At 43.6% G+C, this 18,032-nt stretch overlaps 1 protein-coding gene across 1 annotated transcript in view; it reads left to right on the plus strand.

The window, feature by feature from the left end:
• Window positions 1-18,032, plus strand: part of XPNPEP2 (X-prolyl aminopeptidase 2) — a 44,282-nt gene that overhangs the window by 10,061 nt on the left and 16,189 nt on the right. The window contains exons 7-13 of the mRNA XM_072626905.1: window positions 5,783-5,929; window positions 9,507-9,608; window positions 10,921-11,002; window positions 12,395-12,590; window positions 13,392-13,481; window positions 13,900-14,009; window positions 15,863-15,940. Of these exons, the coding sequence (XP_072483006.1) occupies window positions 5,783-5,929; window positions 9,507-9,608; window positions 10,921-11,002; window positions 12,395-12,590; window positions 13,392-13,481; window positions 13,900-14,009; window positions 15,863-15,940 (805 nt within the window). The remainder of the gene's footprint in view (window positions 1-5,782; window positions 5,930-9,506; window positions 9,609-10,920; window positions 11,003-12,394; window positions 12,591-13,391; window positions 13,482-13,899; window positions 14,010-15,862; window positions 15,941-18,032) is intronic.

Here is an 18,032-nt window from a genome sequence, read left to right on the forward strand (position 1 = left end):
GGAATGAATGTGCTTGTGGTGAAGGGTGAGATTCCCCTTCCCCCGAATTCAGGTTGTTTAACTGCAGGACCACAGAGGACATAGGAGAACTGTATTCTAGGATTTCCTAACGTATTTTTATGTCCTGGACTCCTTTATTTTTTCTTTTTTAAATCTTTTTTTAATTAATTTTTTTTGTTATATTTTAAGTTCCCTCCTTCCCCTCCTAGTACTAGAGAAAGATGCAATTTGACACAGAGAGATAAAGATAAATGTATATATGAAAACTATATTATGCATACTTCTATTTATTATATCTTTCTTTGGAAGTGGATAGCATCTTCCATCATAGGTTCTTTGTAGTTGATTTGAGTATTTACAATACTCAGAAAAATTTAATCATTCACAGTTACTCTTTCAACGATATTGCTGTTACTGCTCATTTCGATTTTCATTATTTCTGTATTTTCTCTAAAATCAACCAGCTCATCCTTTCTCACAGTACAGTACTATTCCATCACAATCATAGACCACAACTTGCTTAGCCATTTTCCAAATGATGGGCATCTCCTCAATTTCCAGTTCTTTCCAGAGAAATGATTATTTCTCTCTTGTATTAATAACTGAATAATTAAATCACAGTCAAGGTATTTCCCCTTTTCTACTTTCTCATCCAGAAATCAACCCATGTGGGAAATCTTTCTCAAAGACTTCCCGAGGCCAAGATCTAATCAGACAGTAAAAGAGATTCTAAGTTTGGACTAATGGGAGGATTCCTGCTCATTGTATCTACTCAGACAGGCCTGGAAAAGTATTGATTCTCCCTTCTGTCAGACGCGAAATATGGTCATTGATAAGTCTCTTTGACCAAGACTTGGGTGACCCAAGTCACAAGTCCCCAACACCCTCACGGTAATAAGACCTCACCTCTCATTATAATATTCATTCTTATTAACTGTTAACCAATCAGACTTGAATGCCACCCTCAGGAATGCCACCTGCTTCTCCAAAGGCACATAAACTGTGAGCCCACCGTCGTGAGGGGTCTTTGGCATTCGAGAGTGTCGTTGACCTCTTTTTGTTAATAAACATGGTACCCTTATTAATAAAATGATCAAATTACCCAGAAACTATGTCTCTCAAACTTTTTAAATGTCACACTTTGCCACCACAAAAAGAGCTGCTATAAATATTGTAGAACATATAGATGCTTTTCCCTGATCACCTTGGAAAACAGACCTAATAGTGCTATTGCTGGGTCAAAGGGTATACGCAGTTCTATAACTCTTTGGGCATAATTCCAGTTTGCTCTTCAAAATGATTGGATCAGTTCACAGTTTCACCAACTGTTGTATTAGTGTCCCAATTTTTCCACAGCCCCTCTAGCATCTGTCATTTTCCCCTTCTATCATTTTAGCCAATCTGATAAGTGTGAGATACCTCAAAATTGTTTTAATTTGCATTTCTCTAATTAAAAATGATTTAGAGAATTTTTTCATATGACTATATATAACTTTGATTTCTTTTTCCAAAAACTGCTTGTTTATATCCTTTGACCACTTATCAATTGAGGAATGACTCATATTCTTATTAATTTGAAAAAAGTTCTCTATATCTTTGAGATATGAGACCTTTATCTGAGAAACTATATATATAACACCCCCCAAGTTTTCTGCTTTCCTTCTAATCTTAGCTATACTGATTTTATTTGTACAAACCCTTTTTAATTTAACGTAATCAAAATTATCTATTTTATATCTCATAATTCTCTCTATCTCATTTATTCATAAATTCTTTTCCTACCCATAAGTCTGATATGTTCCATATTCTTCTATTACTTATGATATCTCCCTTTATATTTGGGTCATATATCCATTTTGACCTTATCTTGGTAAACAGTGTAAGATACTAGTCTATACCAAATTTCTGCCAGATTGCTTTCCAGTTTTCCCAATAATTTTCACCAAATAGTGAATTCTTATCCCCAAAGCTTTACATTTGTCAAATACAAGGTTACTATAATAATTTAATAGTATATATTGTATGTCTATTCTGTTCTATTTCTTAGGCAGTACCAGATAATTTTGATAATTGCTGCATTATAATGGAATTTAAGATCTGGTGCTGCTAAGCCTCCTTCCTTTACATTGTTTTATTAATTCCCTTGATATTCTAGAACTTTTGTTCTTCCAGATGAATTTTGTTGTTATTTTTTTATAGCTCAATAAAATACTTTTTGTAATTGGGATGGCAGAGAATAAGTAGATTAGCTCATGTAGAATTGTCTTTTCTATTATATTGGCTCTGCCCACTCGTAAGCAATTAATGCTTCTACAATTATTTAAATCTGACTTGATTGGTATAAAAAGCATTTTATAATTATGCTCATGTAGTTACCGGGTTGTCTTGGCAGGTATACTCCCAAGTATTTTATTCTGTCTGTGGTTGTTGAAATGGGGTATCTCTTATTATCTCTTTTTGAGGGCAATATTGGTGATATATAGAAATGCTGATGATTTACATGGGTTTATTTTATATTCTGATACTTTGATAAAATTATTGTTTCAACTAGTTTTTTAGTTGAATCTCTAGGATTTTCCAAGTATATCATCATACTGTCTTCAAAAAGAAAAAGTATTTTTTTGCCTCATTGCCCATTCTGATTCCCTCAATTTCTTTTTCTTCTCTTATCGCCATTGTCAGCATTCAGTACTGAATAATATTGGTGATAATGGGCATCTTGTTTCACTCCTGACCTGATTGGAAAGGCTTCAAGCTTATGCCCATTACAAATCATACTTGCTGATAGTTTTAAGTAGATGCTTCTTATCATTTTAAGGAAAAATCCATTTATACCTATGCTTTCAAGTATTTTTAATAAAAACGAGTGTTGTTTTTTGTCAAAGGTTTTTCTGCACCCATTGACATAATCATAAGATTTTTGCTAAGAATAATGCTTTCCCATATAAGAAATAAACAGTTTGACCTTAGTAAGTACCTTGTAATTGATGTTTCATATTTACCTTCTTATGTTTCTCCTGGTTCTTGTAGATCACATTCAGTTCAGTCTTTTCCTTAAATATCTGAAAGTCTTTTAATTCATTAAATACAACTTTTTTCCATGCAGGATTACACTAAGCTTTGCTGGGCAAGTTATTCTTGGTCACAAACCCAGCTCCTTTGCTCTTTGGAATATCATATTGCATGCCCCACAGTCTTTTGATGTAGAAGCTGCTAAATCTTATGTTATCCTGGCTGTAGCTCCACAATATTTAAATTGTCTCTTACTAGTTGCTTGTAGTATTTTCTCCTTTACCTAGGAGCTTTGAAACTTAGCTATAATGTTCCTGTGCATTTTCATCTTGGGATCTCTTTCAGGTAGTGATTGGTGGATTTTTTAATATCTATTTTACTCTCTAGTTCTAAAACTTCAGGGCAATTTTCCCTAATAATTTCTTGAAGTATAGTATCTGGACTCTTTTTTTGATCATAACTTTCAGGTAGTCCAACAATTCTTATATTGTTTCTCCTCAATCTGTTTTCTAGGTCAGTTGTTTTTCTAATGAGATGTTTCACATCCGTTTCTATTTTTTCATTCTTTTGATTTTGTTTACTTATTTTTGGTGTCTTTTGAAGTCATTAGCTTCCCATTACTCAATCCTAATTTTTAAGGAATTATTTTTGTCCATAAATTTTTGGATCTTTTTCCAATTGGTTGACTTTCTTTTCATAATTTTCTTGTATTAATCTTATTTTTCCCGAATTTTTCCTCAACCTCTCTTATCTGATTTTTGAAGTCTTTTTTAAAACTCTTCTAAGAACTCTTTTTGGGTTTGTGACTATTTTACCTTTTTCTTTGAAGTAGAAGAGGCTGTTTTGACTTTACTGTCTTCTCCAGAATTTGAACCCAGATCTTCTCTATCCTCATAGTAGCCATGTGTGGTTGGGTTCTTCCTGTTTTACTTACCAACTTTTTTAGTAGCTTATTTATTAGATGTTAACTTTATGTTAGAGTCCAGCTCTGCTTTAGGGGTGTGGGAGATAATGCCTCAGGCTTCAGGTTTTTCACACTGTTATTTTCTGAGTTCAATCCTTTGGACTGACCTTAGACACTCCTCTCTGCCTTTGAGCCATGACCAGGACCCCCAGGATTGCTGCCATGACAAAGGCTCTTCCTTCCTTCTCTCTAACTTGGCATTGAAACCAGGGGCTCTTCTCTCCTTGGAATGACCACAGCTGGCAAGGCTCTGCCTTCAATAACCACACTCGCTGTGCATGCTCGCTTCTCCTGGCCCCAGCCACATCCTAGGACCACTTCTGGTCAGCTGCCCTTGTTCCCTGCCAGTGGAGCACCCTCACAATCTCCCCTTAATCAGTTGCCCAACCCCCACACTTTCGTAGGACACTCACACAGCTGCTCCCAGGGCTCATTATTTGTTGATTCCATATCTGTCCTGAGGTAGCTGCACTTCAGTCAAACCAAATGGGAGTTATCTCTTTCCTAATGTCCTCCCAATTTGTAGGTGACTGCTTCACCTCCAAATTTAATTATTTCTGCTGCACTAAATTCACTTTAAAGTACTTTTAATTGTTTGTGGGGGAATTTGGGAGACCTGGTAATTTTTTGCCTAAATGTCATCTTCCCAGAATCCTCTCCTAGACCCCTTTGGCAATCTGGGGAACCCTATACCCCTTCTCAGTAGGGGTTTTTAAGCACATGGAATACATAGGATTACAAAGTTTATCAACTGTGATAAAATACAGTTACAATGAATATTTTGTTTTTCTTAAAGTTCATAGACCCCAGCATCTATCTTGCTTAAGAATGACCCAGACTTGATAAGGGCTTGGGAATGGTTTTCAGCATTAGGTTCGTGGGATTTGAAATATATTATTAGAAATAATATATATTATTATTTATATATATTAGAAATATATATATATATATTAGAAATATATAGAACACTTTAACCAAGAGGCACTTGAGGCCCAGAGAGGTTAATGGGCTTGCCCAAAATCATGGAGCTCATAAGTAGCAGAGCTGAGATTTGAACTTAGATCCTTTGACTTCAAATGCAATATTCTTTCCACTGTACCTTATTCTTTGCCTATTGGCTCCTGTTTCTTCCCCTCCATACACATGACTTTCCCCTGTATCACCTAGGCAGGAAATCAGCAGATCATGGGATCATAGGTTTAGAGCTGAAAGAGAACCTTAGAAGTCAGCTAGTTCATTCTCCTCAGTTTTAACAAAGGAGAAAACGGAGATCCAGAGAGACTTGTCCAAGGTCACAAAAAGGAATAAATAAAAGATGGAATTAGTATCCTGGTCCTGACTCCAAATCTATCATTCTTTCTATTAAGCTCATCTCCTGGTCCTTCTTCTGCCATCCACCATGGATAGTCTTTGTTTCTGCCATTAGCCCCTTGGAAGTGAAGGGGGGAGGTCAAATGTCATTCCTCTGAGAACCCTTGGGTCTGAGTCCTGGTGCTGTCTTTGACCTTTCACGTTGGATCAGTCCCATTCCCTCTATAAGCCTCAGTTTCCTCATCTGTAAAGTAGGTATACTATAACAATGCCCAATAGTCTGATTCTTGGTGTTATTAGAGGATCCCATTGGATAATGGGTTGTCAATGTTTTCTAACCTATAAAGCTAAAATATGAAAGGTACCATTCCATTATTCTTCACTGGCTTCATCCTTTTCCCTGTAACCAGTGCTAGGCATAAGGGAGCCTGGGTGGGGAAAGGAGTAGAAGGAAGGACACCAGGCAGGACATACCTTCTTCCTCTCTCTCCTCAGATACATGGAAGAGTCTCGATCTTCACCTTCAAGGTTCCAACAGAAGCCTGGTGGCCATCACAGACAACCTCGTGGACCAGGTTTGGGGAACAGAGAGGCCTTCCCTTCCCAGTCAGCCAATTTACTATCTTCAGGAGGATTTCACAGGTAGCTTAGTCCCTAGTATAATGTAGAGTATATTTGCTTGATCCTTTAGCTAGGAGTTTTCTTATAAAAGGTATTAAATCATGGTGAGAATAGGGGAGAAAATATCACAGAGAGAGTGGAAGCTCACACAAAGTAAGCACTTAAATACTTATTGAATTGAAGGTTAATCTTTGTGTCATAGGCTCCCTTCTCTCAACCACAAAGGGCATGTGTCATCTTGAAGATCTCTCATTTCTCTCTGGCTTATCTGATCCTACCCAAGTGAACCCAGGGAGTGATATTATCTGACTCATTTTACCCTTACTTGGTGGCACCCTACAGTTGAGTGAGGTGGCATTTACCTCAAAGGGTGGTCACCAGTTCCCTTACAAGAACTCAGGCTAACAAGACACCAAACAAAACTTTTTAGTTATATAATAAATAACATAGAATTGACTAATACCTGAGTCCAGAGAGAGTCAAGAGTGTCATTTCTCAGTTTCTAGTGGTTCTTCTCTTTTCAGGGAAAGAGTCTACACAGTCCCTATGACTCATAGAACTTCCCTGAACAGGGCACCAGTGTAGGGGCAAGTTGAGGCTGCCTTCTATGCCAGTTCCAGCATCCCCTATTATGACCTATTATGACTTCCTCCAGTCCTAGGTCCATGTGGCTCAAGCTCATTATCTGTCTTTCTGTCTATCTCCCTCAGTTTGGCTTCACTGCTCTAAGCCTGGCTATGTCAGCCTCTCTCCCATTAGTGCTCCATTTCTCTGTGGCCAGTTGTCCTCTCCTGGTATCTCTTCTCTACCTCTCTAACCTCCTTGGCCTCATGCAGCATAGACCAAAACAGAAAAGGCCATTTGAACCCAGGAGCCCCTGTGGGGAGATGAGAAGGGACAAAGCAAGTTCCTCTCAACCTGTGTTGCCCCTGGAGGGAATGTGCCCATTGCAGTGAGGGCAACCCTGCTCCCAAAGTCATCCTTGTTAAGAGAGAACACCTGTGGCATAGTTGTCTCACATCATACTGCTGTTTGCCCACCATGAGCACTTATTCTGAGTTATTTTCCTAGCCACAGAGACAGGTTTGCACTGAATCATCCAAATCCCCCCACTTTTCCTGGGTGACTGGTGGAGATAAGAGTCTCGGCCTGGGCTTAGAGCAACCAAGGTGGGGGCTCCATGTAGGGCCCAGCCTGTGGCTGGGAAATAGCCCCAAGGGAGTAATTTTAACATGTCGTGCCCTTTAACTCCCCTGAGTGATGACACTAAGCAGGAAGAAGGCCAGGCTCCCAGTTATAAATGACTGTGTCCCAGCCTGCACTGGGGCTCTAACTGACTCACAAAGGGAATGCCATCCCAGCAGGCTCCTTGGCTAATCCTGGGCCTGCTTGGATGTGAGGAATATCACAAGTCTCCTGAGTGGGTGAGAGTCAAAGAAGGGGGTGGGGGACAGATTTCAAAATACCAGGTGTGATGTAACAAGTTCACACCTTCCAGCTTTTGATCTGTTATAAACTGGATTCTGCAACTTGAAAAATTCTTCTTTCTGTATCTTAAAATAGTTTTCTACAGAAAACCTGCCAGGCAGGAGGTGATAAAGTGGAAGATAACCCCAATCTCTGTGGAATCTGAAGCTCGCAGGGCAGAGGCTTCCTTCATCTCTCTCCTAGAAGGGAACCAGTGCCAAATGGCAGTGGGGCTTGCATGCCCACTGCAAAGAAAAGGAGGATACAAAGCAGGGGTGCCTTTGGGCCCGGCTGGGAAGAAGAGCTCTAGGGAGAAGGAAGTCCAGGGTAGAGAGGCCAGCTTTGGGGTTTGTGATGGAGCTAACTAGCAGATGAGCTAAAGTCAGGGGCAGGGAAATCATTTTCAGGGGTAAAAGAAAGGGAAGTTATGGGTAGGGAAAGTGACTACTTGAGACAGCTAGCTAGATATATAGCTAGATAGAAGAGAAAGCTAGCTAGCTAGCTAGCTAGATAGATAGATAGATAGATAGATAGATAGATAGATAGATAGATAGATAGATATAGACAGATAAAATAGAATACATATATAGACAGAAAGACAGGTAAAGGGAGTATTTATGAAAATCTTGCAATGTTCCAGGCACTATACCAAGCCATTTTGTTAAATTCATTTTCTCTAAATGTTTCTCTGTTTTCCCTTTAAGTTTGGGTCTCACTGAATAGGTATCTTTTGAGTAATTTTAATGTAGAATCCGTATCACATAGACGTATACCTCTTAGAGAATGATCTAGGACATAGAGGGTGTCTGACTTGCCCCAGCTCATATAGCCTGGAAGGGTCAGAGGCAGGATTTGAATCCGGGTTCTCCTTCCTCCAGGCCAGCTCTCTGTCCCCTTACAAGGTGTTCACCTGCCTTGGTAGAGAGCTGTCTCCCAAGGGAGCTCCCTGCATGCTAAACTCACAGGTGCAGACCAAATATAGACTCACACAGGAATACGTGAAGAGGACCGTGATTTATTTCAGCAGTGTGGAGAATTCCTTCCACCAGCGCAAACCACAAGTATATGTGTCTAAATAAATAGACCGCAGCACCAGAGAAGGTAGAGTCAGGAGATGTGCATTTGAGTCCTGTCTCTGACCTATCCTGGCTATGTGACCCTGGGTAAGTCCCTTAACCTCTTAGGGCCTCGGGAAACTCTGATTTGCATCAGTGGAGGGAGTTTCCATACCAGGAGATCCCCACACTGTTTAAAATCACAAGTCCAGACCAAAATTACAAATTATATTGGATATTTGTGTGTTTATACATGCGTACAGAAATCCCTGTTCATCTCTAGCTCCCAGAGGTTGGGAACTTTTACACTTGAGACTGTGCGACTGCAACTCTCCACTACCACCTAGTGACAGCATGCATGTATAGCAGGAACAGTTACTAAAGGGAAAATTTGGCCTCCAAAGTGTTGACAGCATAAAATTGCCACAGGCGACCTGATGAATATAGGCTCTTATTGGACCATTCATTCATTCAACAAACATTAAATTTGGGGTTTTTTTTTTAAGTCATGTACTCGGTGCTTGGGGAGATACCAAGTTTCTCTAAAAGATGGACCAGGGGATGTAGAGGGGATGAGGAGAAGGCAGGAAGGCTTCAAAGAGAAGATGGCTTTGGGGTTGGGCTTTAACAGATGGGTAGGAATTAAAGTCAGGAAATCACAGGACATATTTTGAGGGCAGAGAATAGTCCAGTTTGATTGGTATGTAGATCGCATAGAAGGAACTAAAATCTGGAAAGGTAGGCTGCTGCCAGATTTGGGAAGATCTTGGAGGCTGGGCAAAGGAATTTGAACTTTGCTCAGAAGACAACAGTGAGTCATTAAGATTATTGAGTAGAGGAGTGACTTTACCAGTTCTGTACTTATACTTCAACATTTCATTGGATCAGTGATCTCATCAATGGGGGTACTTCCTCCAATGATACAGATCACCACTCATCCATGCCTCTTCATCCTATGTGATTCTTGTCCATGAATCTTCCATAGAGAATCTACCTAATACACTGGACGCCTGATCAGGTGAGCTGGGTGCAGGTCAGTGGGACCTTATACATTCTCTGGTCTGCTCTGATTCCAGGGAGCACATGGCAGGATAAAGTCACAGATATCCGAAACCAGATGCAAAAGCACGCCAAAGCCCCCACAGCTGTCCTTCTGTCTGCGCTGGATGAAACAGCTTGTAAGCATAGTTGCTAACACTTGGCAGGGGTGGGGAAGGGGGGAAGAGGCATCAAACTCAGGGCAAATGGTTTGAAAAGCACCCTTAGTTGAGGAAGGGGCAAAGGGACACCATATTGTAGCAGGCAGAGACAAAGACACAGTCAAGAGGTTACTATTGGAGCAACTGCTTTTAGGGTGGTGGGTAGGGGGTGGGGGTGAAGAGGAAAGTTCCAGGAAGGGAGAAACTCACCCCCAGTACACCAAAAGTCTACAAGTGAGGTCAGTGCCCTCTAAATCTCATGCACTGGGGCAAAGGCCCATTGCCCTACCCTAGTTATAACTCTGCCCCATTCCCCTCTCCAAAATCCATTTGACGCTTAGGCCACTCAGACTTCTCCCTAAAATATCCTTCCCTTCCACTCATACAAACCTACAGCTTCTCTCCAAATGCCAAAGGCTTCTAGCTATGTCATCATGGATGGAATGAATAGGAAGGGGAAGAGGACTATGGCACCGTGAAGCTGTTCTCTCAGGAAGTTCCCCAGCACAGAGGAGCTGAAAAAGCCCAAAAGGAAGGAAACCAGGAGGAATTCCTAGGTCGTGGCTATGACCACCCCACCCCCCCAAATCTGTAGCTGAACACCTTTCCTGTGTTAGTCACAGGATGATTGGAGACAAAAGTCTCTCCACTGGCTATGAGGATCAGACCCTGGCAGTTTGTAAAATTAAGATCTTGCCTATAAAACTAGCTAGCTTCCTTTAAAGCACCTTGGCCACCTCCATCTCCGGCATCCCTCTATCACTCTCTAACAGTCTAGTCCCTTCTCTGACTCCCCAGCTAGGGAACCTACACTAACACACAGTTGAACCCCACTCTCTAACACCAAGTCAACCCCTCTCCCACCACCATGACCACCCAGTCACCCAATCCTGGCCCTTAGCACAGTTGAGTCAAAGGATCATAGATTTTGAGATGGAAGAGAACTTTTAGGATGCTGAGTCCAGCCCTCTCATTTTACAGAAGATGAAACTGAGGCCCACAGTGCCCAGGGTCACACAGCTAGTAGATGTCTGAGGCCAGATTTGAACTCACAAAGATGAGTTTTCCTGACTCCAGGCCCTGTGCTCTATCTGCTGCACCACCTAGCTATCCAATAATAATAATGCTACTTTCTCTTATTGATAAAGAGAAATAATCCAGGCATTTAGGTAAGGGGGGATGGAGGAATTAGAGAGAAATCTTTAGGGAGCAAAGCCACCAGTGGGGTTGAGGAATGACCATTGCTAGGGCCTTGACCTTGTAACAAGGCCACTCTTAATTCTTCCCTCAGGGCTTTTCAATCTTCGAAGTGATGATATTCCTTACAACCCCTTCTTCTACTCCTACACCCTACTGACCAACTCCTCTATCAGGTACCATTTTCCTCCTGCTCCTTGTCAGGGTCTACCCAGAACGTGCCTGTCTAAATTAAGGTTATTGACTCTGTACTTGCTTTGACCTTTAGTGTTGGTGTGCTGTGGGACTAGATGCCTCTTTGTTGAACCCTGAACTGTGCTATCTCACTGGCCCACCTTACCTCCATGTTTCTCCATAACTTATGACTACCATCTGTTTTTCTCATTCACCCAAGGCCATGCTCACAAGAGCTCCTTCAGTCTCCCCAGGCAATTCCTCCAGTGTAGAACTAGAAGAGTCCTTAGAGGCCTTCTGGTCCAATGCCCTTATTTATAGGTAAGAAAACTGAAGCCTAAAGAAGGGAAACGACTCGCCAAAGGTCACACGGATATTAAGTGTCTGAGACAGCATTCAAACTCAGGTCTTCGGGCTGGATTCCAGAGTCAATGCTCTTTGTACTGTACTTGCTGCCTCTAATCAATAGAACCATAAGACGATAGGCTCACAGATCTAGAGACAGAAGGACTAGGATCTCAGGCCCAACCTCATCATTGTGCAGAAAAGCAAACTGAGACTCAGGAAAGTTAAATGACCTGCCCAAGATCATGCATTTAAGCATCGGAAGCAGGATTTAAAACAAGTTCCCTGACTCCAGAGTCAGGGGGCATTCCCTTGTACCGTACCCCCACTCTGATATGGCAGAAAAGAGTTCTAGAGTCAAAGATCAGAGTCTTGGCTCCATAATCTACTCCATATATGATCTTGGGCCCTCCCTGGGCCTCAGTTTCCTCTTCTACAAAATGAGGGGATTGAACCAGATCACCTCTGAAGTCCCAATTGGCTCTAGGTCAATGATCCTGAGTCCTTGCTCTCTTTTCCCTGTGACCTCCTGTTTGCCATTACCTGGCCCCATTCCACACCTGATAGTGGGGGGTTGATGGTAGTGATGGTGAGGATTTAGGTTTGATGTCAGGAAAGCTTTCCTAACAATTTGGAAGCATTGGTTGCCCTTTTCCTTGACAAGTGCATTGTGGGAATTCCCATTCAGGTACAGGTTGGACTAAATGTCCTCTTGTGTCCCTTTTAACTCTGAGATTCTGGTGGATTTCTGAGAGAATCAAAGACCCAGTCACCAGACTTTTCTTCCTGCCTCTACCTCCTCAGGAAGCCTATCTTGGAAACAGTGCCATCCACAAGAGCATTCCATTCTCAAGGGGTGAGAATCTGGCTGAGGCTCAGATGCTACTGGTTAGACAGGCAGGGTTAGGCCTCCCTTGGCCAGAAGCTGCCACTTGGCCCAACCCCACAGGGAATTTTTTCTAGGCTCAGCTCAGGGAAAGCAACTCTTTACATCCTGGTCCTCAGCACCCCAACTGAGGCCTTCCTGATCTTTTCTCCATCCTGGGCAGGTTATTTGTGAATGCAAGCCGGCTGAGCAATAAGGTCCTACAGTACCTGAACTCAGACTGCACAGGCCTGATGTGTGTGCAAATTGAAGACTATGGCCAAATCCGAGAAAGCGTCCAGGAGTATGCCACAGGAGATGTACGAGTCTGGCTTGGAACTGAATATACCACCTATGGGCTCTATGGGGTCATACCCCAGGTGAGGATGCCAAAGGGCTTCCAAATGCTTTCATTCCATGACAAATCCCAGGGTTCCAGTTCTCTAACTCATCTTGCTCTGTCCCCAGTGCTGAAGCCATCACACCTTGACCAGGTCCCCTGATTGGGAAAGTTACTGCAAAATCATTGGGCTTGGAATCAGAGAGAGTTAGCTTTAGCTCCAATCTTTGACCCTTTTTAGCTGTGTAACATTGGATAAAGTCCCTCCATAAAATCACTCTACTGATCTTATTTTACAGATGAAGAATTGAGGCAGAGGTTAAGTGACTTGCTCAGGGTCACGCAGCTGGGAAGTATCTGAGACAGGATTCAAACTCAGGTCTTCCTGATTCTAGGCCCAGTGCTCTACCCACTATGCCACCTAGTTACCTTGATTCTATTAATGTCCAGTGAAGGGTGGGGGAAGAAAGGGGAAGATAAAATCCTTACCATTGGGGAGTTCACAGAGCTAGAGAGAAAACCCACACATATATGAAAAGGTTTGAGAATATGTACAGAGGTGAATGGGTACCAAAGCTTGGAGGAAAGAAGTGAGCCCAGTTTGTGGGGTCAATCAGGGAATGTTTCTTAGAGCTGATGTTTTTTGATCTGGTTTTGGGAGGAGGGGTTCCTGGGTAGGCATTGAGCTAAGGGGAGGGTGAGGGGAGTACCTAGGTGGCTCTCTCCTCCACCATGTTGGGGCACTTCCTACCTGCCTTTGGCTGGGCAAGTTGTCACTGGCCTGGAGACGCCATCCAGGACCATGGCTTCCTTTCTTTACTGTTCCCTGTTCCCTGGACAGGAGAAACTTGTAGAGGACTCCTATTCTCCAGTGATGGTGGCCAAATCAGTAAAGAACAAAAAGGAGCAGGGACTGCTCAGAGCTGCACATGTAAGTCATTAGCACCAAGGGGGTGGGGTGTGTGGTCTTCTCTGAAGGGAGGCCCTGGTCTGACACCTCAGAGAAATCTACAGGAATAGCCGCAAAGGAAAAGTCTGTTAACAATAAGGGATGTCTCTCTGGGGAGTGAGAGGGATACAGGAAGAAACTCAGGTGATGTAACAAACAAAAGCTCGATAGGAATTTGGTTTTTGAAAAGAAAAGAAACATAAAATCTCCCAGTCTCATGCCCCTGACCCCCAGTCAGAACCTGAACTGGACAGCCTCTCTGGCTTTCCCCATTGGCTCCTGTCCGTTGAAGCTGTGTTTCCCAGGCCCTTCCTCCCTCAGGGGGCCCAGGGTTGGGCCCACATTGTTTGCCCCACCCTGGGTCCCAGTCTGAAAGCTGGTTAGCCTCTTTCCCCTCCAGGTGCGGGATGCTGTGGCTGTGATCAGGTACCTGGTGTGGTTGGAGAGGAATGTGCCCCTAGGCACCGTGGATGAATTCTCCGGGGCACAACAAGTGAACAAGTTCCGGGGGTAATTGTGTGGCTCTTCTTCCCGCCCCACTCTCATTCCCCACCTCCTTACACTTGACCCCGTCTGGTCAGGCCCTGACCCCACTCCTGGCCCCATCTCTGGCCCCTTTGGGGTCCCCAGGGTTCCCAGTGCCACAGTGACACCTGGTGGCTGCTTCGAGAATAGGGGTGAAGTGGGCATTAGGACTCAGGCCAGAGTACCTCTGGATCACCTGGCCTGGTTTAGCACCACTCCCACCCCCCATCTTGGGACACAGTAGAGCTAGACCCCCTGTAGTGGAGATACACAAGAGGTGGGGGAAGGATGGCAAGGAGGAAAGAGAAGAGCCCTGGATTCGGAACCAAGGGACTGGGATCTGAGCCCTAGCTTGGTTAATACCTACCTTAAGAACTTGGATGGACCCCTTCTCCTCTCTAGGTCTCCGTTTCCCCTTCTGTAAAATGAAAGAGGTAGAACCAGAGCTCTAAAGATTCTGTGATTGATTTGAAAAGAGTGAGAAATTTGGAGTCAGACAACCTGAGACTGAATCCCAGTTTTGCCACTTGTCACTTGTGTGACGTTGAGCTAGTCCTCTTTCCTCTCTGGGCCTTGATTTCCTCATCTATAAAATGGGGAAGTTAGACCTGAGGACCTCTGAGGTCTCTTCCAGCCCTAGATCTAGGAGCCTATGACCTATTTGGTCCTAAATGGGTAGGGGTGGCTTTCTTCTAAACTTTAAGTGTCTTAGTAAAAAAATCTGTTCCTCTCTCCCCTGGGAGGACATCCAGTGGGGTGGATTTGGGGGCCAAGTTCAGTTGGTCCAAACAGCCCAGTTTAGTTCAATTGAACAAGTATTCATTCTAAAGTGCCCAGGGCTGGGGAGGGGAGATACTACAAGGTGCAAACCAAACTTGGTGCCTACCCTGCAGTCTTCTGATCTAGGAGAAGACGCACCATCGATACAACTGTGATGCACATCATTGCATTGTTAAGGCATCAGGGAGGAGCGAACTGAGTTTTGTACAAAGCCCAAGGGAGGAGACTGGTACTAAGCAGGGGCCTGGGTTGGAACTGGAGTGAGAGACATTACAAATGAGCAAGGATACAGAGGTAGCAAGGCTCAAGGTGTGTTGGGAGAGAGAAGGGGGACTAAGGAGAGAGTAATCCAGTTTGACTGAAGGGAAATCAAAATAAGGTTGTGCAAAGGTTGGGTTTTGTCAGAACATGCAAGGCCTTGAATGCCTACAATTGAATTAAAAATTGAATCAGTAGATTCAGGCAGCCCCTGAGGACTTTTGAGTAGAGTGGCATGATCAGATGTTTGTAAAAGAAAAGCCATACTTGCAGCTATATGGTTGGAATGCAGAGACAATAGAGGCAGGAAGACCTCTTGCGAGGAGGTTTTGATCATCCATTTGGGTGGTGGCAGTAGGGATATAGTGATGAAAGGATTGTTCAGGAGGGTGAAGAGGAAATGGAATGGAGGAGGGGCTATATATAGCAAGGACTGTTGAATCATAGTACATCTAAACTGGAAAGGTCCACAGAGTCACACAGAGTCAGGATTCCACAGTCCTGACAGCAGGAATTCTTTTATTTTTGTCTCTGGTGTCCCCAGGGCCCAGCACAAAGTCAGACACAGAGTAATTTACTAAATGCTTGTTGATTGATTATTGATTTTCTAAGCAGGGAAACTGAGTCTCAAGAGTGGTTAAATGATTTGCTAGGTGGCCAGCAGCAGAGTTGGGATTTGGACCCTGGGCTATCTGATTTCAAATCCAGGGCTTCTTTTTCCCATCAGGGCTGTTCCTACACCCCCATCCCCCACCTCTTCCAGTCAAGTCTCAGAACCACTATCTTCTCATTCAATCCAGAGAAGAAGAATTCTCATCAGGGCCCAGTTTTGAAACAATTTCAGCCAGTGGCCTGAATGCTGCGTTGGCCCACTACAGGTATGAATGTGGAATAACCTCAGAGGCCACCAGCCTGGAGGCTGAGTTGTCCATTAGAATTCAGGTACCCTGAGTACTGTGGGCTGGGCAGACCATGGGGAGAAGCTATGAGAGAGCCCCAACCCTGAGGGATTGGGGGAGTGGGAGATGACTTCGAAGTGATGGCTGAATCTTTTCTTTCCTGTTGTTTATTTCTGTTGGGTAGCGTGTGGGAGAGCTGGTGTGGAAAGAGGTCACAAAAGCTTCCCGCTAGTCCAGCCTGAGCTGAACAAGAGGAGGTCCAAGGGAGTAGGCAAGCCAGATGTTTGGCACCTTTCTAGACCAAACATCTGGAAGCTTGGTGGAATTCTTTGGTCAGGCTGACCAGATGGCTCGCAACATCACATAAACACCGCCAGGGAATCCCAGCAACCAACAATATGAAAGCTGGAAGAGACCTCACACATGATTTAGTCTGGTTCTTCCATTTTACAGATGGACCTACTATGACTTGAAGTGGGTCAGTGCCTTACCCAGGATCACATAGCTAGTAATCTGGAAGCAGAGAACCTAGTTCTGCTGCTTATTACCAACGTGACTTGGGACAACTGCCCCCTGCCCCCCGCCCCGTTTCCTATAAAATGAGAGGTCAACAACATGATCTTTAAAGTCCCTCCCAGCCCCATCATTTTCTGTTCTCTGATCTCTGTTCCAAGCTCCAAGGTTAGAACAAGTTCTCTCCAAGCGCTAATATTCTATGTTCTAAAATTCTTTCCAGTGCTGGCATTCTACGTTCTCCATTCTAGGAATGCTCCATTCTGAGATTCTCTATTCTAAAGTTCCTCCCAGCTTTGATTTGGTTCTAAGAGCCCTCCCAGATGTAAATTTCCATTCTAAGGTCCCCACCAACTCTAAATTCTGTGACCCCACGCTAACGGATCCTGACTCCCAGTTCATTGCTGTCATCACCACTCATCTGTACTCCACTGTAACCATGACCTAGTTGGGGCAAGGAGAGGAAGGGAATTCTCCCTCTGTAGAGACACATCCTAGTTCCTGCCCACCTTAAGTGATAGTCTATATAAGTTATTAAGGCAGAAAAATTCCCACACACCCATCAGCCTATCTGGTGATGAGTCTCTCCGCCCTTAGCCAGGCAAGTGTAGGGATAGTGGAGGTTCCAACTTGGCTGGACTTGTGCTGGGCCATAGAGGGGCATTGGTTGGAGTCTTCCCACTCACTCTCCAAGGCCCAGCCTGCAGTTAGATCAAACAAGTCCCTCCCTTGCCACCAGACAAGCTTCCTCTACCCTTATTCCCATTCTAGAGGAGGTTTTTGGAAGCCTCCCAGCTTTTGCCCCCAGTCAAATCAGTCCTAAATCAAGTGATGACATGGATCAAATTTGTCTCTGGAAATCCCTATGCAACTCCCTCACACACACGCACACACACACACACACACACACACACACACACACACACACACACACACACACACATACTCTCCATAGTTCTCCCCTTCAATCTTTGAAATCTGAGGAGAGGAGAGTGTTAGAAGTTCTAAATCCTGAGTTATAGCCCCAGCTCTGCTACTGACTCTGCCTAACCTTGGCTACGTCACTTTCCTGCTGAAAAAAAAAATGATGGAGTTAGACTAGGCAACCTGTAAGTTCTCTTTGAGTACATGTTCTGTCCTCTATCTGTGTGACTTTGGACAAGCCATTTCCCTCAACTACATCTTCCCAATCTGTAGAATGGAGGAGATTGGACTAGAGAAGTCCTAAGGCCCTTCCCCTTACCTCGTCCTATGGCTCTATCTCCCTTGCTTTTCCTTTCTTCATTAAGACTAGTGGATATGTCTTGTGTCTTGTCTTTTCAGGGCCCTGCTTTATTGGTTGATAGCTAGCTAATATAGTTCACTAATTCATACTAGGTTATTCATAAACAACTGACTCTTCCTCCTTCCCTCATCTCTTCAGCTAACATACATGTATTTTAAAGGGACAATGCTTTTACCCCAAAGACAGGGGAATTGCAGAGATGTGGGCGGGAGGGAAGAGAAGGGAGTCCTTTATTTTTTTTACCTTGTAATTTATTCTGTATTTTTAACATTC

This window comes from Notamacropus eugenii, chromosome X (assembly GCF_028372415.1).
Source record: "Notamacropus eugenii isolate mMacEug1 chromosome X, mMacEug1.pri_v2, whole genome shotgun sequence".
NCBI lineage: Eukaryota > Metazoa > Chordata > Mammalia > Diprotodontia > Macropodidae > Notamacropus > Notamacropus eugenii.